Here is a 25,531-nt window from a genome sequence, read left to right as displayed (position 1 = left end):
GAGACACTGTTTGCGATTCCGAATGGGGTCGCAAATTGCATGATTCATGCATATTAAAGAGGCTGTCGAAATGTGCGACCCCATTGGGAATGCTAGCACTCCCAGGGATGGTGGCCTGTTGAGGCCAGTAGACCATCATGTCTGGGACTGCTTTTAAATAATGCAGTTTTCTGGGACTGCTTTTATATAAAGCATTTTTTTTAATGCAGCCTGTTTTCCTTCAAAGAAAAAGGGATGCATTTAAAAAAATAAAAAATGAAACTTTCCGTTTTATTTTTTAAGGGCAGGCAGTGGTCCCTGGGACCACTGCCCGCCCATAAAAAATATTTGTGCATGAATTCACAAAGACCCCTTCCCGTTTGCGAGTGCTTTACCACCCTTTTGAGATGGGTGGTAAACTGCAAGTGTTTTGCCACCGCAATTGCAGTCTCAAAACATTTATACATTTGTTTTGGAGTCGCTTTTAGGAAGGCATGCCCTTGGAATGCCTCTGCCTAATAGCGAGTCGCTAACCCTGTTTTGCAAGTCGCAAATTGTTTGTGACTCGAAAAATAGGGTTGGTACATGGCCCACATGTTTTTTGTTGTCGCAAACGGGCCTAAAACCCTTTACGACCACAAAACATGGCATGATATTCCTTAGATAGGGTTGCACAAAGCACAGTATTTTGACCCCGTGAGTGATGAAAATAATTCCAAATTATTGCTTTGTATGCATGAATGCATTTTGTAATGAGGTAGGGATCTATCTCAGCCCTGAAGCAGGCCTATAATCCATATGGGCGTTAAAATAGGTAGAAACAAGCTGGCAAATAATGAGGATGTACGAATCACAGCAATCATTGAACATTCCTCTTTTAATTTTTAGTCTTACCAGGGGTACTCACCCAATAAAGAAATGTCTTTGGGTTTACCCCTGAGGTCTGCTTTTTATTAAGAACTCCACCCTTATGGAGGTTGAGCACACCCAGGCAGTACTTACTTACCAGGACAGGGTAATGCATGCCACAAAAGAGTGGCAGAGGGCTCCACTTCCAAAAATGTAGGTATCAATAGGACTCCAGTAGTCCAATGCAATTTTGAGGTTGTCACATTCAATGTGATATACTGTACCGAAAGTAAAAGTTTGTAAAAATTTATTTCTGTTCACTCTTTTTTGAGTGGATTATCTAACGTTTCTGCCCAATATCCTGTTCCAATATTATGTGCACCAGGACTTAAATCTCTCTGCTCTGTCAGTGGAGGATTTTTCCCACCAAGTTGGACTTGGGCAGGTGGGTATCCAAAGGGTTACCCTGACATAATGAAGCACACAGCCGAATGTTATTCTTGTGAGGAGCTTTTAGTCAATTTCTGGCCTCTCTAGATAATATTGAAACTGGTGACTGCAGTTCTCAATTACAGTGTGCGTTCTCATTGCCAAGACCCCTTCATCATTGAGGAGCACTCTACTAGGGGCTAAGCTTGGTCCTGGATGTTGGCGTCGGGCATTCCTTTGCAGGATGTGTGTTGAGTGACTACTTTCGCTGTGCCTTCTACTTTTATGCACCATTACTGGTTCTGAGCGGGTGGTTCTGGCTGCTTCTAGTTCCTGAGTTAATTTATTTTTGCTGATTAATAAAGCTTTGTGTGTGTTATATTGTTACATCAATGGTGATATTGGTGGGGAAATGCCTCAACATTTGTTGTGGGTACTTTGGTATATCCTCAATATGTAAGTGATGGAAGTAGGCAGTGCGGGATATGGGTGGACCACTTGATGCGACCAGCATCAGCTCTAGTCTCCATGTCCTCCTCACATTACTGACTGCTCTTCCTTTTCGTTCTTTGTGTTACAGGAAGTACATCTCCTCTCCCTGCTGGATATGGGTTGGAAGAGGGTTGGAGTCAACCCCTAAGAAGGAGCGCACAAGAAAAGACTTCTAAATATGTAGCCGGGCCTTTAAAGGTTATCTCACCAAAGCAGCATTCCTCATAATGTAGGTAATGGAATGAGGGAGTGCTGATTAGTGTAATGCAGATAACCCTTTGTAATCCAGACACTTGTTGTTTTCACTGGTGCTTACTATTAATTAGAACATTTCAATAAAAAGTAGGCCCTTCCAAGACATTAATCTTCTTGAAGTCTGTTGACAAACCAGTACCTATACGTTGTAGCATTAGGGATAGCACCAGGATATTTATGAAAACGTTGTTAATAGAGCATAAGTAACAGTCCAAAGTGGAAATGTTGCTTTTAATGGCGAGTCCCAAAACTTGAATTTCATATTCTGCCCTCCCCTCTCCTTGGTCTCTGCACTATAATATGAACTGCCTCAAGGCCTCATTTTGTAAGGTTCTGCAGACTGCTCAGTCAGGCTAGAAAACCTTTGATATCTTCTGTCTTTGTCTCATATCTGATCACATATTAGGACAGTACTTCTAGTGATTGTGATGCCGCGCATTGTTAAACATCTGCACAGAGAGGGGCAGCAGTTTCATTGGCAGTGACTGAAGCATTCCCTGCCTTCATCACTATCCACTTCTCTTCTTCGAATAAGAAACCAAAATCATCCTTGATGCACGAGAGAGAATGAGACAGTGGAGAAATTGTTCTTCACTGTGGGACAGGACATTTTTTTGCTTAACAGTGAACCAGGGCAATTTTAGTCACAATTTATTATTATCCTATCTTTGAAGTAGTCCTGGACTCCAACAATATTTCTACATTTGAGAAAAAAATATTTTCAAAATACACCTAATGTCATGTTTAAAAACTCAATTCCTACCAACAATATTATTAATTTTAGAAACTGCTAAATGAAAACCACTAAATCCGTGATGAGTACACCAAGGCAAATTAGCAGTACTACATTTAGGAGCCCATGTAAACTGCTCTGGCACCAGATTCATGCATGACCAACCCTAGCCGTCTTTGGCAAATGTAATCATTTAATTTCAGGTAGATGTTGCCCAAATCAGACGAATGTTCTCTAGAGACTCCCAAATGGCATAGTATCCTGGGTAAAGCAAGAAAAACACACAGATAATGTGATTGGCAATGCATAAGTGCTCATTTGGAAGAGCTGTGCTCCTATGTTGAGTCTTACTTGGATATTTGAAGAGAGCAAGTATCCAGGATCCTGTTTTTCTCATGTTCCTAATTACAATCAAAAATCTTTCAACCATCAATTCATAGAGGAAAATGTTTCCTGCATCCCAGATTGTGATTTGCATCAAATATGAATAATTCACAAATCCTGGGGGCTTTACCTATTGGAACTTCAACTTGTCCAGCCCCAAATGATTTCTACTGGAACTAGATGCTGTCATGTGAAAACAAATGCTTCCCAGTGGATTAAAGGATATTAATGAATTCCCAAGGAGAACATGGATCCGGTTATAAAGGATATTAATGAATTGCTAAGAACATGGTTCTTGTTAATAGTCTCTAAAAGTGATGAGTTTTTGTTGGTGTCTTTATTCAACCTGTAGAATTTACCTTGTTTGTTCAACTAGCCAAAACCTATATGTTTAACTAGATCCAGTTAAAACTATTTCTCTCTGGTCAAATGGAATTTCCACCAAGTTGGCGTTGCCTTTTTCTGCACCTTACACAACTTTAATACAACTGTTTTCTTTGCTTGCGAATAGATGTATTTCCAATTTTATTATGGAGATGTTATTTTGTTGATAATTGGAGTGCACCTCCTCAGATCAGGTCTCTTGAGGTACTTCCTTTTTTAACTGATCCAATTAATAGTCCCAATATAACTGCCATTATAGCTTATTTGCTGTAGATGTTTTTCACACACCATACGATTGTAAACAGTGAATGCTTTTACATAAAAATTCAATCAGAAAATCAGCATACAAAACACAGAATTAGATCATACAAAATGTATACACAAGAAGTGTTCAGAAGAGGAAACAGGTGACAGGCAAACAAATGCAATATTCATGATCTGGTCAGGGCAGTCCATTTACATGAGTAGTTTGGTCCCATTGACTGCACCAGAAAAGCTTGGAGACGTCCATGAAAATCCATGAAACAGAGGTGGCTAACAAAAAATAGCAAAGAAAATCCAACTGGCTCTTACTCGTCAACCATGTGCACTACAGCAGAAGTTCAGAATCAGGGACTTCAATTAATCAGCATGATCTGTAGTCAGCCAACTGTTTTGGTTGCTCGGGTATTTTCAGGTCGCTATTAGATTTGCCTACAAAACTGCACCAATTCTTGATCATCTTATGCTGGTTGGAGGGGAGGGCCCACATGTGATCTTCATTTATACCCACAGCAGCAAACATGTTAAAAATTTAAAGTATATTATTTTATTCAAACGTATATAAAATCAATAGGAGACAATCTGTGTACAAATATCACATGACGACATCAACATTTCAATAGATGCTGTTTTCGAGTGTACCATCCAACAAGAAAAGTATGGCATGAATATATTAAAGCTGACAAATAATATCAGGGCAAAAGCTACATCACTTCCTCTTACAAAAATGTACAAAACATCAGCCTCTAACTATACATAACATAACACTTGTTGTCACAGTTTTGCATTTAGTAACTGTGTGCCTTGGAGTTTTTGTACTGTAGGGTAATTTAAAAAAAAGGTCTGTTTCACCACCTTCACTTTCAGGTTACTTCAGTCATGGAGGCCGAGTGATTCTACAGACAAAAGAACAAAAACACAAAAAGATCAGGTCATTAATCTATATATGTTTTTTAATGTGTGCCACACACATTTCTGTTGTGCATGCTCACAGGTTTATATGACAGCTTACTATCGAACACGGGGATTTTCACAATTCTAATAAACAAACAAGTAGGAAAAACATACAATTACACCATTAGACAAAATCACCGACATATTGTGGCCAACTGACGACGAGACTGTTCAAAATATTTAAAAAAACATAAAAAGTGGCCATATCACGAGACTTTTCCACATATTCCATGATTTAAATGCTTTCTGTATCACTACACCTTCATCTCTTTAACCGACAAAGGAGCTATTTTGAAATGTAGTGGCAATATTGTGCATGAGATCTGTGTGTCTGCCATGACAGTTCCCAAAGAGTCAAGCAACAAAAAAACAGCAAAAAATGGTTTAGTTGTCTATCATATGTCCTATTAATAACGAAGGTCAACATCATATCTTTTAACTCTCCAGTAACCCGGAAGCAGTGCAGACTCTTGGACAAACTGAGAGAAGAGGTGATACATGTAATATGCCTTTTCCGTGGCTACTTTACGCTGGTCCTGTTTAAAATAGTAGAGTGTGTGGTTTTCTTTCCAGATTAATTTCCGGGTACTATGAGCAATCGGTTTTGGAATTTAAATAAGTAAAAATCCTCATATTCCTGGTAGCCTCGTTTCTGCTTTCTATAGAGTTACTACCTAAATTCCACAGACCACCATTAAGAGCGTCCCTGTGATGAAGGACACATTTCCAGCAGGTCCACCCTAGAGAATTGGCTAAAGTGGCAAAGAATACAGGCTTCTAAAATGTTTCATTATATTAATTTGCAGTCAACCTACTATTTATCACCATTTTTTTTAGTTTGAAGAATGTCAAAATTTGAATCTTTTGTTATGAGTATATCATATTGCGTTTTCGTTATATGGGGATATTCATGTTTTACCCAGCAGTTTATTGTGTTATACACAGTTTTGATGGTCCCAATTTGTACAGATACGCAGACACTAACTTAATGGCATTTATTTGTAATGTAGCAGTTTTGGAAAGTCTACACATTGTTATAATTAAACAAAGGTCTTTCTTTCTAAAATTTCCATTTGGCGCACAAGCATTTTATGGTCATGTCACATTAGGTTTGAAAGTATGAAAAGAAATAGGAATCTCTCAGCATTCATAGGGAAAGCAAAGTATTTATAATGTGACTAACGGGCACATGCATCATTGGTTTTTGCATTCGCAAACGGTGCGAATCGGAAAAATCGGCCGTTTGCGAATGCAAAAACCATTTTTGGGATGCATCAAAGTTTTTTTCATAATTCGCATTTTTTTGCATTTCTAAAAAATGCGAATGCATTTAAGGAATCGCATTTGTGCGATTCCTTAAATGCAATGCATCAATTTTAAAAAAAATGCGAATCATGAAATAGGAAGTGCAAATTAACACGAGGTTGACCCTCGTGTTAATTTGCGAAAATCTTCAAAAACGTTAAAAAATGCATTTTTAAAACTGTCATGTTACAGACACACATGTCCTTAGGACATGTGTGTGTGAAACATCCACTTACAAATACATTTCAGGGGTGCAGGGGGGGGTCCTTTGGACCCCCCCTGCACCCATGGAATGCATGAACATTATGTGAATTCTAATTTGCAAATTCGCAATTCCCATTGATTCCTATGGGCCTTTTGCCGAATCGCTAATATTATGAGAAAATATTCATGCATCCCGTTTTGCGAATTCCAAATTGCGATTCGCTATTTTTCGCAATTTGGAATTCGCAAACGGCCGGGATGATGCATGTGGGGGTAAATCTCTTTGGGTCTGGAGGTAAGACTCAACTTTCACTAGCCTTTCAAGTCAACACACTGACACTTAAAAACAACTCACATGGTGATGTTTTAGCAGTTTTTAATGTTATGATATTTGAGTGTCTGTATTTCGTAGCATGATAGGCCTTGACTTAAAATGCCTCTGAAAAAACCTTGATACTTGACTAGTTCTTAGTATTGTCAATGATCAGTGCATTGGCAACTTAACCGCGTGACCAGGAATAGAAAGTCAAATCAATATGAATGCGTTCCTCATTGTATATCCTTTACATTAATATATATATATATTCAATCCAGGTAGTTCAATTCAAACCCGTACTCAATTAGATTATTCATTCATGATTAAAAGTTTATTTGATTTGTTTTAGTTCAGCCGAGTTCATATAGAAGTGCCAATATTCACTATATTTATGGGTCAAATTATATGTCCTCATTATTATGTGCAAATAAAATCATGCCCAAATAGACTGCACTTATCAAGGTGCAATGGGTTCATTTTCACAAAAGCATTTAATTGAAAAATTGTTGCCAATGTGCTAAGCTTGTAAAACTAGAGATAAAAGTACACCTCTTGCATAAAACACTCGAAAACTCATAACAGAAAACAGCATAGCAAGACATTTACTTTATCTATAAGACAGTACATGGTTATTATGACTTTAAAAGACATGTACATGTGGTAAATGTCCTGCAATGCTAGTTACAATTATAAGTTGTTAGGTTGGAATGAGCATATTGTGAGTGAGTGAGGTGGAACCAGTCTATGATTGCTAAGCTATTTGCTCTCATCTTGTAAGGGTTATTCAATTGCATAAGAATGATCATATGATTTTGTGCTGTGGACAAAAGTATTGTGTTTTTATTTAGCTAAATTCAAGCTCCTTGACAAAATTAAAATACATGCATAATGTGAACAAATATTTGTTATCTATCAGTTAAGTTTCCATTTAGATGTGTGACTACAGGCAAACTCGGTTGAACTAACAATTCTTACTCAGCTGAAGTAAATCATCATTCAAGATGTAGCCTTTCAGAAATTAAAAAGTCATCCAATAGGGTACAGCTTTGATTTGAACAACACTCAGAGAATATATGTTGTAGAATATTTTTTTAAAACATAACACAATTATCCAAGACCACCACACTCACTACTCAAAATATTATAAGAATCCAAAATGCAGCAGCTGCATAATTACTAAATCTATGCCTAAGTGAACACAACATTCTGGCTATCCAAAAGCCTTCACTGACTAACCAATAACCAGACGGTTCTGCTTCAAGGCACACTTCAAGGTCGAAAGCACTGACTATGTAACTGGACAATCCTTCATTCAAGAAAACTTGAAAGATACTCATAGACTAGAGCCCTTGACTAGCACCTCGCCTGTCTAGCCATCCCTTCAAGTAGTGATGCATAAGTGGATCCTCTGTGCAAGCAGCACGACTTTAGAATTGCCTCCATACAAAGACTAGGACCATGCAAGAGCGCTTGGAATTTAAGAAGGCAGTAAAAGACCTGGCTTCTTTTCAGTACTTCAGTACATATGCATCCAAGGAGCAAAACCAGTTATCTTCTCTTTGCACTATTTGTTATGTAAGTACAGCTACATAATCATAGCTACAAGACTTCAGGAACTTGCTAGGAGCAACCTCTGGTTACCATGCACAACATCCAAACACTTCCCACATATGGATCACAAGCACTTCCAAATATACATATCATTGCTATAGACGCTTATGCTACTCTCCCTCCCATTTAATCTTCTCCACCCTCAAGTACAGCTACATGTTACACTAATAGAAGCATCTCTCTGGCCTTCATGCACACCACCAAAACACTTCCCACATACGCCTCATTATAAACATACTTTCTTCCAACCAAGCACAACCTAAGGCATAAGTAGCATGCTTCCCACCCATCAAAAGTGATTCAATAAAAAATTTAACTACAATAGAGTACAAAGATAAAAACAAAAGCTCTGCTTCTGGAATGCCATTGTATACCAGAAACAAAACTCACCAAGGAATTGTTAGTAATGGGTTTGGCAAATAAAGAATCTGGTCTTACAAAGCAAATGCAAAAGGTAACTAAGAAGGAGCATACAAATCTCAAAGCTTCATATGCGTGCATTCACTTGTGACCACTCATTCATGTCAGAGGTCATTGTGTCATACATGCTGGTTTCAAAAGCATTACACAGATCTTTCTGAATTCTGTGATTGCATTTACTATGAATGTTCATTTTTAGGCCAAAGGGTTCCCTTATTTTCTCTGCATATACATTATTAACAAACAGGTCCGATGACCCACAATACTTAGGCTGATTCATCTATATGCTATGTTACAGACTTTATTGTGTTTTGTTGTGTTGCCATATAACAAAAGACATAAAGACACACAGTGAGAGCGCTGGGCCCTATATGCAAAATACTCAGATGAATGATTAATCAAATATGTACTTATAAAGAGCCAGGCCACAAAACACATCCTTAATATCACCAACACTGAACTTGCATCTTGTGAGGTATGGGATGCGTTTTTCTGAAAATGGCAATGGCGTCAGTCGAGCATCTCATAAGTGCTGGGAGGTGGATATCACAGATATCTGTGAGGCCACCGACGGAACTTTGGGATATATCTGTAAGTGGCAAAAGAGCATGCTTAAAAAAAGGAATACATGCACAGGTGTAATTTTTAAAATCCCCATACTCAACATTTTGAAATACACACACAACATTAAATGTTTATGTTTATATATATATATGCCCACAAATCAAAAATGTCTACAGCAAACTAAGGCAAAAATAACTGTAGGGGGCTGATAAGCATGCAAAATAAAGAGGAGGCCATCAACCTGAAAGTAACTCATTTTGGTTTACAGCCACTAAATGTCAAGCAAAAAAAGGTTTTCTATAATTTTATAAAACGTTCAAGGAAAAGCTGAGTGTGGGTATTTCAAAATACGGTAATGGAGCAAAGGTTGGGCAAAGAATGGAGTGAAATACTGTGAGCGGTCTGTTAAAGCATTATGGTTCAATGTTTTACTTTAAGACAGTGCTTTAATTAGTTAAGCAAAAGTTTCCTATATAGTAAATGTAGAGCTAGGTTCTCTCTTTATTAGCAACCACATCTATTGTGTGTCAGAAACTGCTGTGGATGTTGGAATTGTGGTAAGGCTTCAAAGGCTGTTCCATGTCAGTAGACAAAACTTCCAAAAAGTATTTGTATTATTTATTTTCCCAAAGAAACAGTTTTCACAAGGTAATTCTCTGGCTTTGCATTGTTTTGTCACACATTTTGTCGGAAATGTTGGCAGATTTGTAGGACATTTTATATACGTGTACTGTTATTAAGAGAGAGTTTAGGACTTGGAGCAAATACATGGCGCTGTAAGTAACTTGTCCTGCTTCTATTGCATGATTTTCTCCCATTCTCACAAGTGCGGCTGATTTCTAAGGAGAAGAATAGGAAGACAAGAAATGCGGCTCTCCAGTAGGTGAAATGTCAGAGGTGGACTGTTTGTTAGGGAAGGGACTATTGTAAGATGGGATTTAAAACACTGACAAAAATCTTAAATTGGACAGAATTAAAATTATTAGATACAGTACAAATTGAAGAGCTCTTTGGAGGTGGGGATTTCCCCCACAAATTGTTCATTCACAAGTAACAATTGGATGTTTGAAACTTCAGAAAGATACAACAAGAGCCCTAACCTTCAAGAAGGAGTTTGGCAATGCAATTAAGTTCTCCTCAGATCTCTAGGGACAGTCGCCTGTTACCTCTCCCCCCCCCCCACTGCCATGTATCATAGACATGTGGCAGATTCCCAGCACATATGCCCAGGATTCCACTAATATAATACATTCAAGAAAGGTTGCTGTATGATGGATAGAGCACCATGCACAGCTCTCTATTATAACTCTTGAAGGACCCTTATAAAGCCCCCTTTCAGTATCAGGCTATTTATATGTTACCGTCCATTCTTCGTCTTTTCTCCCCCACTGTTTTATAGATCGCCCATGCTCTTTTGGATGCTGTATTTTTAATAGTTACACTGTTGATGTGTTCTAGCCTTACTGTATGATAGGATCAGTGTTAATTTTATCTTAATAATGATAATAAAGAAATAGTTGATGTTGAAGTGTAAAGACATGAAGTGGCTATGGCAGTCTTATTTCATAGATAATGTGTATTAATTTTAGGGTAGGAGGAGAGGACAACAAACACATATGTCCTGTAGATCACCTGTGCATTGTTAACTTTTTATAAGTGAAGGGCAGATTGAGGGGAAAAGACCTTAGCTAAGGCGTACATTGTTCTGAGTAAGAAAGAACAGGAATGGAAGCCTTATCACTGATGGTCTTTTCATCCAGTTCAGTAACTGGTCTACTTCCCCCTAAAGGTTCTGCTGAAGCTAATTGTACCCAGAAGGTCCAAAGGACTTTATTATAATTGCAAAGTATAACCATGTTGGAAGTCAGATCTCCTCTGTGATTTGGTGCAGCCGAGTGAGCCAGTGTGTGAGCCTCCCAACTGTCAGTCAATATTATTCCAGAATAGTGTAGAAAGAATTGCTGAGCCCTAGAAGTCAGATTATATTTCTTGCCTATACCCTTGCTCTGGAAGAGAACTTGAAAATTCCTAGAAAAAAGCAGTTTCTAGGATTGAATGAAGATGAAGTTCAAGGGCATTGTGAGAAATTTTTCCAAACGTGGCTGCTGGCAATGAACATTTAACTGTATGTGTCAAGGGATCTCTGATGTCTGTCCATGGTTAGTTGAATATCTTTGGGAGATGCAACTGTAATGATACCAGATTTTAATTTACTGAACATTTCTGTGAAACGGGCAAATAGGTTTTCTTATCCAAAAAATGCATACAAGTCTGAAAAATCTTTCTCACAGAAAGATTACTTAATGACTCAATCTTGGGTCTTGTTTCAAACAGAGGTTCAGAGTCAGCCATAACCGTGCATGTAGTCTTCTTTTAGCTTTGTGCAAGTAATCTTGTCCATGAGATCCCTTGACATAAGTCACTTTCAGTTCTAGCTCATTACAGAAGCTAAAAATGAGCATGAGGCACTTGTTGGGTACTTTGGAGAGAGGCACAGTCTATCCATTCTAGGCATGAAACTAAGAGCTGACCTGCATGCGCCATAATATGGGGACACCAGTTTATAGCAGGATTGGTGTATGGACTCTGTGGAAGAGTAGCTCAACTCAGAGGGACCATCATAGTCAGTGTTGTAGAAAATATTTTGCCTTGAAGAAAAATAGAAAAGGGAATTGTTCAGTAATTACTGCCGCAAATCGGATGCCCTGTAGTCAATCCGAAACAGTAAGCATAAAACAGTAGAAGAAAGTGTGGGCGTCAACGAATAATGTAGATTTTATGCATATTCCTGGGGTTTTTTGTGACTTTCATATTCATTCAGTAAAGCAATGAATCATACGCATTGTCGCTGTTTGCATATTTCCACAAAGTAAGTGACAAGGGACCCTGAGCGTTTATATGGCACTCATTACATACTAAATTTTGGTGACACTTTCATTTGAACTTTGCTGATGGAGTATGTTCATTCTAAATCTCAGGGTCAGATTTACAAAGGAGTTCTTGAGAACAAAAAGCTGCACTAAAGAAATCCAACTTCAAATACTCAAAAATGGCTCTTGAAATCAGCTCTGAAATGTCCAACTCCTTATTAGTATGGGGGGCAAAGAGGACACAGTCCATCTATTTCTAATAATTGTATATGAATATTCAGTGAATTCCCATTTCAGATGTTTGTGGGCCAGTTGGGGCCAATTCACAAAGGCATTTGAGAGTATGTCAAGCAGAACTAGAGAATCACTATTTTAGGTACTCATAAACACCCTTGTGAATCCGCCACTTGTCTGAATTTCAGGAGCTTTTAGCATACATACATAGGTCACATGTTGGAAGGGCAATTTTTCAGTTAAACATATTTCAAGATTTTTTAAGCATGTTGACTGACTCTTTATCTTTTTCATTAATGACGCTCTTTAAATTTGTTTAGTTTAAAGTTTTTTGAATATGGGGCCTGTTGTGATGACAGTACAAAACGACAACTAACACGAGACATATACCTGTGGGTGTTGCCGCCTATCGCACACATACTGTAGAATACAAAATGTTAATGTTATTATTATTGTTGCAAACATTTTGTTTATCTTCATGTTCAGACAAGGTAAGTAAAACATTACAGTGTCCCTTCACGTCAATGAGCAATAGGGTGAGCCAGGCATTATATTCACATCAGACACTTTTCCCAGGGTCAAATGAGCTGTTTAATTAATTTTAAATGTCTCATAAATTATATCTGGTTGGAAATAATCAATGTTCATCACAGTGCTTTCCATTACAATCCTAAAAGTGGTGCTACACCAAATTTGATCATTCAGAAGTAAGGAGCCATTCACTGATTGTGACATGTTAACGATTTACTTTGAAATCCTAGTTTAACAATAATTAACATATTTTTTCCTCTATTGTTTTTTTTGTTTTGAGAAAAAAACAAAAACAATATATTTAAATCCCAATTTTCATCTACAAAAACACTTTTACCCATGACTCAATGGAAGAAAACACAGGTTACATATAGTCACACATCTAAAAATGTTGTTATATATGGCAACCCCCACTGGAATTCCTTCTCTCTAAGTTGTCTCCCGTGACCATGGATGCAGGGTTTAACTGTGTGGCACAGGGAAGGGTACAAATCATAATTTAGGACTACCATATCCTTTCACATACATGCTTACATTGCAAACATAAATACATGTTAAAATACGGTGAGATTGAAAGTAGAGCTTTGTGAAATCTCACAACTGATGGCACTGAAGTTATATCTAAGCTTGGGAGGGTATCTGCCTACATGTAACTCTCAAGACAGGATTTCAGCCACACAAGAAACTTGATAATATGCCCTTGTGAATTCCCATAGAAGCCCGCCCAGGTTAACACCAGAACCTGGGCTTCTATGGGAATTCACAAGGGCATATTATCAAGCCCATTATCACCGTTTTAGCGGCAGTTTCCTGCCAATAAAAGCGGCTATAATGTATCGCCCTTTCTTGATGATATGGCCCTGTATGTTTCGATAAATTGCATCTGTCACTGGTTTACTGCCTTTTCAACTATCTTAGCTACTCTGGGTACTAGAGAGATGGTCTAGTGGTTTGCAGAATTTTGGGGTCTGTATGCCTTTTGTAGTAGGTAGAGTAACCACAGATTGGGTCAACAAAAATCGAACCTTGCAGATGCCACTCATGTACTGAGGACAGTGCAGAGTACTGGGGCACTGACATCCTATTTAAGGTGGAACATTTGACGTAGGGCCAGAGGAGCTCCAGATCAAAAGAATAATGTCCTTGAATTACTGTAAACTCGAAAGGCAAAAAGGATGAAAGGTGCACCCTATCTTTAGTGTATTGCAGCTCAATCTCACTCCTTGTTGAGACAGACCCAATTTGGACAGAGGGACTAGATTTCATGTAAGGGAAAATCTGCCCATTGAAAAAAGGTTCAGCATTAATAGAGAATTAATAGAGGAATCATGACATAGAGTAAAGGGATCAACAACAAAATGCTAATACTGATAACTTCTTTAGCCTTGTTTTTTGACACGTCACATTGAACTAAACTAAAGTGACCGCTAGACCTTTTTTCTTCACAGTGGATGGACCATTAACTTAAGGTCTATTCTGCAACACAAAATGGGGGAGACAACCGTCAGTTTCAACTTCAACCACCTATTGTGGCAACCAAATCTCACCTAGTCGCTCGACTGCGCGTACCTTATTCACTTGGGGAAATATGCTCTTCGCTATTCCGTGTGTTTGGAAACAGGCAAAACACCGCAGGCAGCTGCTTCCGGGTGTATGCAGGGTGTAAGCTCTTTTGGCTATGCACGGCCGCACGTGACCGCCTTCTTCTTCCAGGCTGGTCTCTTGCTTGCGCGTGAGCGCTTTGACTAATGGGAAACGTAATACATGCGATTTTAGATAATCCGATATCTGAAACTTGACGGATTAAGAAGTGATCCGTGTCTTTATGCGTATGTGAAAAAACGTAGCAGACTTGAATATTTAGATCTTATACTTTTGAGAATAATCACACAATGATTGGACTAGTGTCGCTATTTTCAAAAAAATTATAATGCAACCAATGGTAAAGGAATGGCACAGTGTGCTTTACATTGATATCCCCTTGATTGGACTAGTGTCGCTATTTAAAAAAATGCAACCAGTGGTAAAGGAATGGCACAGTGTGCTTAACATTGATGTCCCCTGTTGAATAATAGCTTTGCTCCTAAGCTTCTAAGGAGAACGACGCTGGGCCTCTATGGAAGGCATGACTGGGCTGGTGTTCAGAATGATAAGACTGTGGGGGAACCCACACACAATTGTGTTGCTGCGTATCCATAGTATCACTAATGCCTTAGCATAGATAGCTTCATGGTATGGCTGTTGCCGTGTGTCAAAGAATTTGGTCAGGAAAAAATCCCTATCCCAGCTTGTAAATCTCAGATAATTTGTTTAATCCATTGACTGCTGAGTTGAATTTAACAATCAGCATTGCTTCCCTGCGAGTCAATTTTAGCTCCAAATCGCTGCTCTTGTATCTAGTTCAAGAACACCAGCCCAGTCATGCCTTCCATAGAGGCACAGCGTTGTTCTCCATAGAAGCTTAGGAGCAAAGCTATTGTTCAACAGGGGACATCAATGTTAAGCACACTGTGCCATTCCTTTACCACTGCTTGCATTTTTTTAAATAGCGACACTATTCCAATCAAGGGGATATCAATGTAAAGTACACTGTGCCATTCCTTTACCATTGGTTGCATTATAATTTTTTTGAAAATAGCAACACTAGTCCAATCATTGTGTGATTATTCTCAAAATTATAACATCCAAATATTCAAGTCTGCTACGTTTTTTCACATACGCATAAAGACACGTATCACTTCTTAATCTGTCAAGTTTCAGATATCGGATTTTTTATAATCGCATGCACTACATTTCCCATAAGTCAAAGCGCTCATGCACAAGCAAGAGACCAGCCTGGAAGTAGAAGGCGGTCACTTGCGGCCGTTGCATAGCCAAAAGAGCTTACACCCTGCATACACCTGGAAGCAGCTGTCTGCGTTGTTTTGCCGGCTTCCAAACACACGGAATAGCAAAGAGTACATTTCACTGAGTGCATAAGGTACGCGCAGTTGAGCGACTAGGGGAGACTTGGTTGCCACGATGGGTGGTTGAAGTTGGAATTGACGGTTGTCTCCCCCGTTTTGTGTTGCAGAATAGACCTTAAGTTAATGGTTCATCCACTGTGAAGGGGTGTGTTTCCTCTGAAGGTTCTCACAGAGGATTGTGGCAAGTAAGTGTATAACACCTTGAGTATATGCGTAACAAGCGTTTCATTGTGCGAAATGAATATAACAAACACGGAGGTTAAGTGGTCCCCATCTGTTTTTACAGGAATATGTTTTGGGTTATTGCACTTTGAGCAAGCCGTTTTCACACAGTCTTCCCGGCTTCAAACTGCGCACCGTGTCGCCACAAGTAAGTGTTCTTGTTGTTAAATACATCGTACTGTGACATTAGTGTATTGTGGAAGGGCTTTCTTAGTATATGCTATACAATTTGTTGTTTCAGATAATGAGTCATACTTCTAGCAGATAAATAGATCAGCTGATCTATTGAAAGAGATTAAGGTAAGCCTGAGACCCTTGGTAGTGACAAGAGAGGGAAGTAGGAGGCTCCACTGTAGTGTACAGAGTAACTTAGAATTGTGTTTTGTTTGTTTCTTAGCAGCTTGTCGGTCCTGAGGAGAACACCATTAATTTAATTGGGGTGTTCGAAACGTGTCGACCTGTTGTTTGTGACCTATTGAGTGTTTATAATTGTTGGAATTATTTTTGATTCTTATAGTTATTGTGAAATGTATGCACCATAGGTCTTGTTGTGCCTAAAAAACACATTTTTATGTATAACAAAAAGTTGTTTTTGTTTAGTGTGGGGGTGTGAAAGGAAGAATGGTTGTTTGGGTGCTGGAGTGAATGAGTTAGGGTTGAAAAACTGAGTATGAATTAGAAGAATAAGTGTGTTTAAGGTATGATTGTGAGGATGAGAAAGCTGTTAAATTGTAATGTGTGGGATGTATTTGTTATGTAGAATGATTGCAATGATTTTGAATAATCCATGTAAATGATTTTGTGGATCAATACATTTTAATAGATTCAAAAACTGAGAAGAAAAAAGGTCTAGTGGTCACTTTTGTTTAGTTCAATGTGATGTGTCAAACAACAAGGCCAAAGAAGTTATCAGTATTGGCATTTTGTTGTTGATCGTTTAGTGTGGCTCTGCCTTACTGATTAAGAGTCCAAACCCTGGTTGTTTTACATAAGAGAGTAAAGGGATGCATTCCTAGGGACACATTGACCCCATCCTGTCTATTCTTGGTGGGGGTTTTCAGTGGTCTGAATGGGTGGAAGAATACAATACAAAGGGTAACCTGTTCGTTCTAAAATCTATGAAAAGCTATAAGAAGGCATTCACTGATTTACAAGCAAAATAGTATAAGAATTGGACCACTATGTCTCAGAATACACAGATTGCATACTCACTTATGTATATAGTGTAACATACTGACCCTAGGATCTTTAGTTTACTTTCATTTTACTCCACACAGTTGCCATTGAAAAGTCCCAACAAGTTTCCCCTTGAAATGATTTCTACATCAATGGACCATCCCTCCATTTGCAGTCACGTCTAAGACCTATGTCATGTCCAGATCATTGGACTCAGTTTCTATAATGTTTGTATCATTAGGTAGATATCTACTTGAGCTGATCTAGCATGTTGATATGTTTGGTTAGGACATTTAATCCTTTAGCTCTCAATAATTATAGTGTTTAATCATTGGATAAGTTATGATAGAAAAACTATGATACGCAACAAGAGACCCCTCTCTACCTGTTGAAGAGTATAATAATGTGCCCCAATTTTTAGAAGTAAACAAGTCCCCCTTGAAGTACAGCACGCCCAGTTATTCCTGTAAAAGTAATGATGACAAATTAAAATGTCAGGTCAGAAATAGTTAGTTCACCTTCCATGGGGTAAGCAAATTGTACAGTGACAATAAAATTCAGATTTAGTTAGTATAACAAATCCCCATTCAATGTTAATTATATCAGTCTTGCTAAGATTAATAGAAAAGCAGTCTTTCTTTAACTCTCACAGGGGAAGGTGATATTTAGAATAAATATTTTTTAAAGTATGCTCATTTGGAAATAAAATTAATTAAATGGAAGTCTCTACCAGTAATAACAGCATCTTGGAGCTGGTAATGTAGTAATGCACATTACAAGTGGTCCAGGCAGAGGGAGAAACTGAAACTTGGTGCTCCCACAACACCAATAGAGCTTACTGTGGCACCACACCCTGTGCCAGCACATTTCCCATGCAAGTCATTGTAGGCTTCTTCTATAATGCTGTTATTATTGGTCAAATTAAATCTGTAAAAGACAAGGATTTCAAAACCCAAATTAAAAATAGGATTTTGCTATTAAATCTTGTCAATAGTGTTAAGAAGCAGCAGATCGTTTCAAGGAAATCTACATGATTGTAGAATGCCTTTAGAAGTCCCCAGAAAATGATTCAATTTTTTTTTTCTGAGTTCAAACATCCAGAATTTGGAAAGGATGGGAACTAAGAACACTAATAACACATAGTAGCTTGTGGAAACCGGGCTGCATGGGGCAGAGGTTGCAAAGTTTGAGCAATGAATTTCACAGACACGCACACAAATGTGTTGCAATATACAGATTAATTTTCAATAGACTAGTAGTGGAGTAAAATTATAAACAGGGGACCATACTTGCCTCTAGTGTAGATTATACTATGCTGGAGTCTGAGTCCATAAACTTTCAATATAGGAATGGGTGACAGGATGCAGTGGATCTACCATCGCACTTCCATGCCTTTATTGTCAAGCAAAGTATGAATTTATATCTTAATCTGCTCGACAGTCGAGGCATGGAAACAAGATGGATACTATCATCCAGAAGGGACAAGATACGGAAGATAAATTGGGTCAAATGAACAGAAACATTTGAGGCTTTGTGTTTTTAGTCCATTGTGTTACTAGTGTCATATATAAAAGAGTATGCCAGAAATATAATTTCTTCATTTTGGGTATTACTCAGTGCCTTTCGTGCAACTCTTTGGAGTGACTTGTAGTAACTGCTAACTATTTGTGTTAATGCTTCGTAGCTCTAATGTCATTAGAGTGTTTGTGGTATGTGCACTCTTTATAAGATGTTTAAATCTTGGGTCATAATCAGGGCAGAATCAACTTTATCCTACAACCATACCATAGATAGTAAGAGAGAAAGGAATAGTGGAAAAGAGGTTAGGGAATGCAAAGAAAGAGGAGGAGCAAGTGATAGAGAATGATCATGGGAAGTGATTCAAGATGAGTAAGGAGAAACCACACAGAGAACACATAGGTGGTGACAAATGAAACTTGGCGACAAAGGGGGAAAGGGGGGAAAGAGGGATAGGGAAAGGAAGAGAGGAGTGAAAGACAGGAGGAGATGTGGAGCAGAACAACCAGCTGCATTAAGTTTTGATGCAGCCTATATTTCAAGAGATTCATACAGTACCGCTAATGATGCACTCTTAATATTAAGGTAAGCTACTCCATCATACTCAGTTTCTTCCACATTATCAGGCATAGTGCCAGCATATGGTGGGTAGTTAATACAGAAAGAAATGAAAATTTTGCCCATTTTGGGATGAATAGTTCATGATTTCACTGAAAAAAATGACAAAACATTTAAACTAATTTGTTGTACATCTATTTAGAGACCTTTTCCTATACTTGCAGATTACAAATGCTTATGAATGAATGAATAAAAAAATACATGAATCAATGAATTATTGTGTTTCACTTCTAAAGAACAAGCAGGAATATCAAGGACAGGGTACCCTGGCCCTGGAACGGGGTGTCCTCACACTGGCACTTATTATGTATACAGTGAAGCAGGGTATTCATATTGCTGGCATTGCAGCTGACTGCTTGACATAAAAAATGCAAGTATTGTCAGAGCTGAAAGAGAACATCAAACTGTATGGATTATTCATACCTGCGCACTCAATGTCTCCAAAGGACTCTCCACCCTCGGAAACGTCATGAGCGGCACCCCTCGTGGATCTTCAGGCTTGGGTTTAGGAGGCGTTTCATGTGTCCCTTTAAAGTTGTGGACCACGCACACCCCCTGCATTATATGAGAAAACACATTCTGGTTGAGGGCACATACAGATACCTGAACATCAACCGACTCCAGCTTATCCAGAGCCCCTGGTCACTGTCTCCTGAAAGAACCAAATACCCATCACTGGACTTCTTTGAAACATATTCAGGATACAAAGTATGGCTTCAATCTTTCATTTTCATCAGCCATTTCTGAAAAGATCACCAATCCACATTTCGACAACCAACATATTAAGTGATGTTAGAAATAGTATCTCTAGTTGGCTAAGGCTTGCACCAAAGCCAGGCAGAGACCACCACTCTAGTCAGGGCAAGGGAGTTGCACACCAAGATAACCCCTGCTCACCCACTTGGTAGCTTGACATTAGCAGTAAGGCTTATCCCGGAAGCAATGTGTAAAGCGTTTGCGCAACACACACACAGAGCAGCAACCCACTAGGCACACCACAAAAGGAACTCCACACAAGGTTATATATAAAAATAGCCTTTGTATTATAAGAAACACATTAGAATAGTAATCACGCAATGTACACTGTGCCAACTGGCACTTGGCAGGATTTACAGGGGATTATATACACATGACAGGGCCACATGGACGACTGTAAGAATCATCACTTAGTAGAAATAGTAACAGTAAGATTTATCATAGACGTTTTGCACAACCAGTAATTGTAGTACAACTAGTAAATGTAGAGCACAACCAGTAACTACTGGTGAAATACTGAACTGAGGCCTAGATCCTGCAACGTAAATCACACTATGCAATAATCATCACATTAGGCATAAAATACATGATGCGCCAACCTCATAAACACTAAATCACGTTAGGCATTGGTATTACCAGTATAGACACATTACGCAGTAATCAGGGCCTCACACACTGAAACGAACCCCAGGCCAACTGGCCTCTCACAGGGGCTCAAAATGCCCAATGTCCAGAATGTCAGGGCGTAAGCGGCCAGGGCAACAAAGAATCCAAACAGGGCGCAAAACTGGCCTAAACGTAGCAGCTGCTCACTAATTGCTGGGCAGCTGTGAAACTCGCTGGCACTCACTGTGCCCTCCGTCCCACTCACTGCAGCTGCCCACAACTGCAGCACCGCTGTGAGGAACACCCAAAAGAAACTGGCACTAAGCGTGCCTTGGGAACACTATACGAGCTCCCAGCTCAGCGGGGTTTTGGAGAGGGCTCTGCCCGCCATCCCCGGGCACCGACAATGTGCCCCGACAGGTCCCGCTACTGGGACCTCTCTTGAAAACTGCCCCACATTGGAGCGGCGCACCACGGCGGGTCTGCTCAGACAATTGGAATACCGGCGCAGTGCTTTAACTGGCACCCAACAACGAGAGCCAAGAAATGCCCCCAAGCCTCCACAAGGGCTTTGCACAAGGAGGTAGCCCCGTTGGAGTGGCCCGCTCAGGCTACTAAAGCACCAAATCCAACTTGCACCACTCACCGGGCCTGTCTGGGGACGCTTCTCTGGTCTCAAGGCTGGGGCTTGCCACGCGGGACTCTCCTCAGCTGTGACGCCTCCTCCTTTGTAGGCATAGCAACACATAGGCGGGGTGGGCTCCCGCCTGACCCAGGCTCTCCTTGTTGGTACCCGCGGGGCTCTCCACGAGCACAGGAGCCCGGCTGGACCACATGCCACTTCCAGCGGCTTCTGGGTAACCTGTGGGGCTTCCCTTTCCTCCAGGAAGCCCTGCCCCTAGACAGGCACCACCTGGCCTGACTTCCTGTTTTGCCACCCGCTCCTGGCGGCCGGCGGTTTCCCTCTTTCGGGCAATGTGGTGTAGGCTCCCACCTTAAGAAAAGAAAGCAACTGCGGGGTGGGCACCCGCTCGGTTTTGGGCAAAATGCGGGGAAATCCCTACGTCGGAATTCCTCAAAATAGGCTGCAGTTTCGTGCTGCGGAGTCCCCGCGTTCCTCTCCCCTCTGGAGAAATTTGAATAACAGCGCTCCCAGGCGCTGGAAGCCACAAAGTCTTTGCCAAGGCAGAATTAGAGGCTCTTTGGAGCTGGGGCAGGCCAGCACGCAGGGACCCCCAGGGAACAGCAGCTGGGTCCCGCAACGGTCCCTCCTGGCAGAGTGTCCCCTCAAGAACACAAGCACAGCATTTTCATGGGGTCACAGCCCCTTCTTTTATACACCCTTTTTCTTTTGTGTCACAGCACAGGGCTTGGGGATACAAGTTAGGACTGGTTTGGGGGAGCTTTGGAGCACTTTGTTTTTCTCAGCTCCTCTCTCCTTTGTCAGGTGGGGGCTCAGGGATCAGACGCACCACAGGGGGCGGCGCCAGCATTGTAGGGGGAAGGCACAGTCCTATTCAGGTCCCAGGTGCAACTCCTCCCTCCCATCTGCATGCAGATCTCTCTATTCACCACTGGGCTGACTCATGCTGGCTCCTGGGGTTCCCCACACCATCCAGCACCTGTCAATCACAAGCCAGACATGCACTCCACATCAGGCAGGCAGACACACAGCACACAGAAATGCCAACTTCTAAAAGTGGCACTTCTCCGCCAGTCACAATAAATCTGCGCACACCATTGCGCAGCATTTATTCTCACGAGTTCGCACATACTAAACTCGACCCTGCACTCCTCTCACACCAGGGATTACCAGGGACACACATATCCCCCATGCATTCCTATGGGAGGGCAGGTAAATCTCAACACACACACTCAGAGCATGCACGTACTTTATACTGGGCCACATTGCTAAAGTGCGCAGAGGCCAAAAACTACTAATATCAGGTCACAGAAAAGGCAAAAAGTTTAGGGGTGAACCTGTCAAAAGGGCCAAGTCCAACAATTGACATGGAAATTGCTAGTTCACATGAAGAGAGGCCACTTCACGTAAAGAAAGGACGCCATTTGTCAACGAAGAATGAGTATATTTGCCAGCAACATATACATTGTGTTATAGTTAATGCAGAGGTTCAGTAAAACTGGATGACATGCACTATGATGGTAGTTTGTGCTTGGCAAGGCCTTCTGCAGAAATTTGTTAATCAAAATGCTAAACTATTAGTAAATTCTATATGTTGTGATGTGACACTTGTGTAGCTCCAGTATGTCAAAGCCCTCTTGCACCCTACAATGTAGAACATTTTAGTAGAGGTTCACATATTAAAGCCGCACCAAAGGAGGATTCCTAATCTGTGCTTGTTGTGAATCTATATGAAATTGAAGAATGCGGTAAGGGGAAACTACAATAACGAGGAATCCATTAGGACAAGCCATTTATATGAAATCACAATTTACCGTTCTATAATTATTTTGTACAATAATGAAGAAACAAATGACAAAACAATACATGAGGAAAATAGCTAACAATCCCCCTAACCATAATCAACAATCAAACTTGTAACTTCTCTTGAGGCACTAACCTTACTTTTACCCCTCCACAGAATCTTGCACTCAAACCTTAACCTTTCTACTTTTACCAATCCTACCGCTGCTATAGCCTATTGCCCATATTAATAACAAAATAAATGTATATGAAGTCTTATTTTCATCATCGTTTTCTAAAATAAAAGAAGGTAACTATCACCTTTTTTGGTTTTTCTTTCTTCATTACATTTTTCCTTGTTTTCTTCATTTTAGCATAAAACCAGACATCCTATCAACATCATCATTGATGGCTGTATGTGCCCATATGAAATGTGTTAACTTCAATCTATAAAGGTATTTCCTCCATTACATCACCTACAGCTGCATGAGCAAGGTAGGTATATGTTCACAGTTCAGAACTCCACATCTCCATCCACTATCCTTACCTTACAAGGAAATGGCTAGTACTGTGGTTTCAATAGTTTTTGTCGAGCAATATGCTGCTTGCAATATTGGGGAGGAGTGCAACATTGTCATCAAGTTGTAGACATTTTTTAGAACTCCATTGGCTATATGACGAGCTTAGTTTGTGTTTGGGCACGCATAGATGTTTGGTCTGCACCCGTTTTTGAAGAAATCCCACTGGCTCCAGTCCATGCACTTATTCAGGGGTGGCGGTACAGATGTGGTGGAGCAGCAGAGGCGGGGGGGAGAGGAGGGGGGAATGGCAGATATATAAAAAGAAAAGCTGACTTTCCTGCTGGCCTCTGCTTCTCCTCCGTCGTCTTCTGACTCCCAGCAGTGCAAAGGCTCCCAGCCAATCACGGCGCTGCTCTCATGCTGGTATTAGTATTACCAGCTAGACAGCAGCTTTGTGATTGGTCTGAGCGGGGTGGTTTGCCGCTCACATAGTGCCTGGGACTGTTCTCCACCTGGCTGTGCAACACAGCTGCGAAGTTTAGATCTCAAGCAGTAACTAACAGACTTACCTTTGTCCAAGCACTGGACAAAATACCTTGAAAAATGGTTACACCATTCAATTCTGTGCAGAAGTGAGAACTACTTCACGATACAACCCCGTATTGATTTTACCTGCCTTCCGTCATTTCTGTGTATGTAATATTACATTATTTATAACATATACAACTGCCAAGAAATTGACTCAGGATGTCCTGGTTTTTGCTGGCCATTATTAATTGCAGGAACCAGCGGTAAAGTGTAATTGTTTGTGTAGTCCATGAATGTTTTTATGTACGGAAATGTTCAGCTTTCTCTTTTTAACTTTACTACTGTTTTAAAAAAAAATGTTGTTACGAATGTACTTTGTAGCTTTTATGATTCACTTTGCGACTTTGAATAAAGCTTATTTTGACTTTGACGTTGACTCGGTTCACCTGTGACAATACAAATAGCTTCAAGTTACCTGATTATGGGATTATGGTGGTTATTGTAGGCAGCAGGGAAAAATGTGAAGAATTTCAAAACTCTCTTCACAGCTCCGTGTTGGATCATAAATATGAGATGTAAATAGTCTTAGAACCTGACGGGTAGCAACAGAAATAAGAGTTTGTGAAAGGTACGATAATGATTAACAAATTACATGAAACTCAGGCATATTTACAAGAAATGACAGAGCGCAAAGTGGCAGCAAATTTTGAAGCACCACACTCTGGAATTTCCAAAACACAGGGATGCGCTGTAGTTACAACAATACAGTGCACCCCTGTGTTTTCGCTGAGGCTGAAAATAGCTGCCTAGCGCCAACACCGACACCATTGGGCCATAGTGCAAGGGCGCCTGGCTTGCAGGGAATGATTGTTTATGTGCAGGATGGTGATATGTAGAATACATATATTTAAAAGTATGGGCACTTTGAAAAACAAAAATCCATTGAAGTGTCCACCAGTAATAGCAGCATTTTGGAGCTGGTAGTGCAGTAATGCCTATTACAAGTGGTCCAAGCAGAGGGAGACACTGAAACCTGCTGCTCCCACAACACTAATAGAGCTCACTGTGGCAGCACACGTGGAAGTAGCAAAGCTCTATTATTGAATGATTGTTTATGAGCAGGAAGGGACACCTTACTGCACATAAACAATCATTATGGCATTTTGCTCTTTCTATGAGTGCTGCTGAATGCAACACACATAGAAAAAGCAAAAACAAGGAGAAATGAAAGCATTTCTCCTCGTTGGGCCATTCTAACGCCTGCTATAGCATGGAATTAGTTTTTGCGGCTGTCTAAGGTTTACACCTCCTTGGGAATATGGGGCAGCATCAAAAGCTATGGGTGTTGTGGTGGAAAACCCGCAGCATTACCCATTGCACCCCCCCTTTCACGCAGATACCTTCTTGAAAGACAAAGCGG

At 40.1% G+C, this 25,531-nt stretch overlaps 1 protein-coding gene across 3 annotated transcripts in view; it reads right to left on the bottom strand.

Moving 5' to 3' along the window:
* Positions 1-3,633: 3,633 nt before the first annotated feature.
* The window catches only part of PLPPR1 (phospholipid phosphatase related 1), a 716,166-nt gene continuing 694,268 nt past the window's right edge, over positions 3,634-25,531 (bottom strand). The window contains exons 8-10 of one of the 3 annotated variants that reach the window (XM_078677619.1): positions 19,699-19,830; positions 12,635-12,664; positions 3,634-4,662 (exon numbers count right to left, since the gene is read on the bottom strand). In XM_078677619.1, coding sequence (XP_078533745.1) covers positions 4,630-4,662; positions 12,635-12,664; positions 19,699-19,830 — 195 coding nt within the window. In that variant the 3' untranslated portion in view covers positions 3,634-4,629. Of the gene's footprint in view, positions 4,663-9,041; positions 9,166-12,634; positions 12,665-19,698; positions 19,831-25,531 lie in introns of those variants that run through there. The other 2 variants (XM_078677618.1, XM_078677620.1) reach the window with 2 other exon arrangements.

This window comes from Lissotriton helveticus, chromosome 2_1 (assembly GCF_964261635.1).
Source record: "Lissotriton helveticus chromosome 2_1, aLisHel1.1, whole genome shotgun sequence".
Lineage (NCBI taxonomy): Eukaryota > Metazoa > Chordata > Amphibia > Caudata > Salamandridae > Lissotriton > Lissotriton helveticus.
The sequence above is the reverse complement of the archived record's forward strand: the minus strand, read 5'-3'. Positions and strand labels throughout refer to the sequence as shown.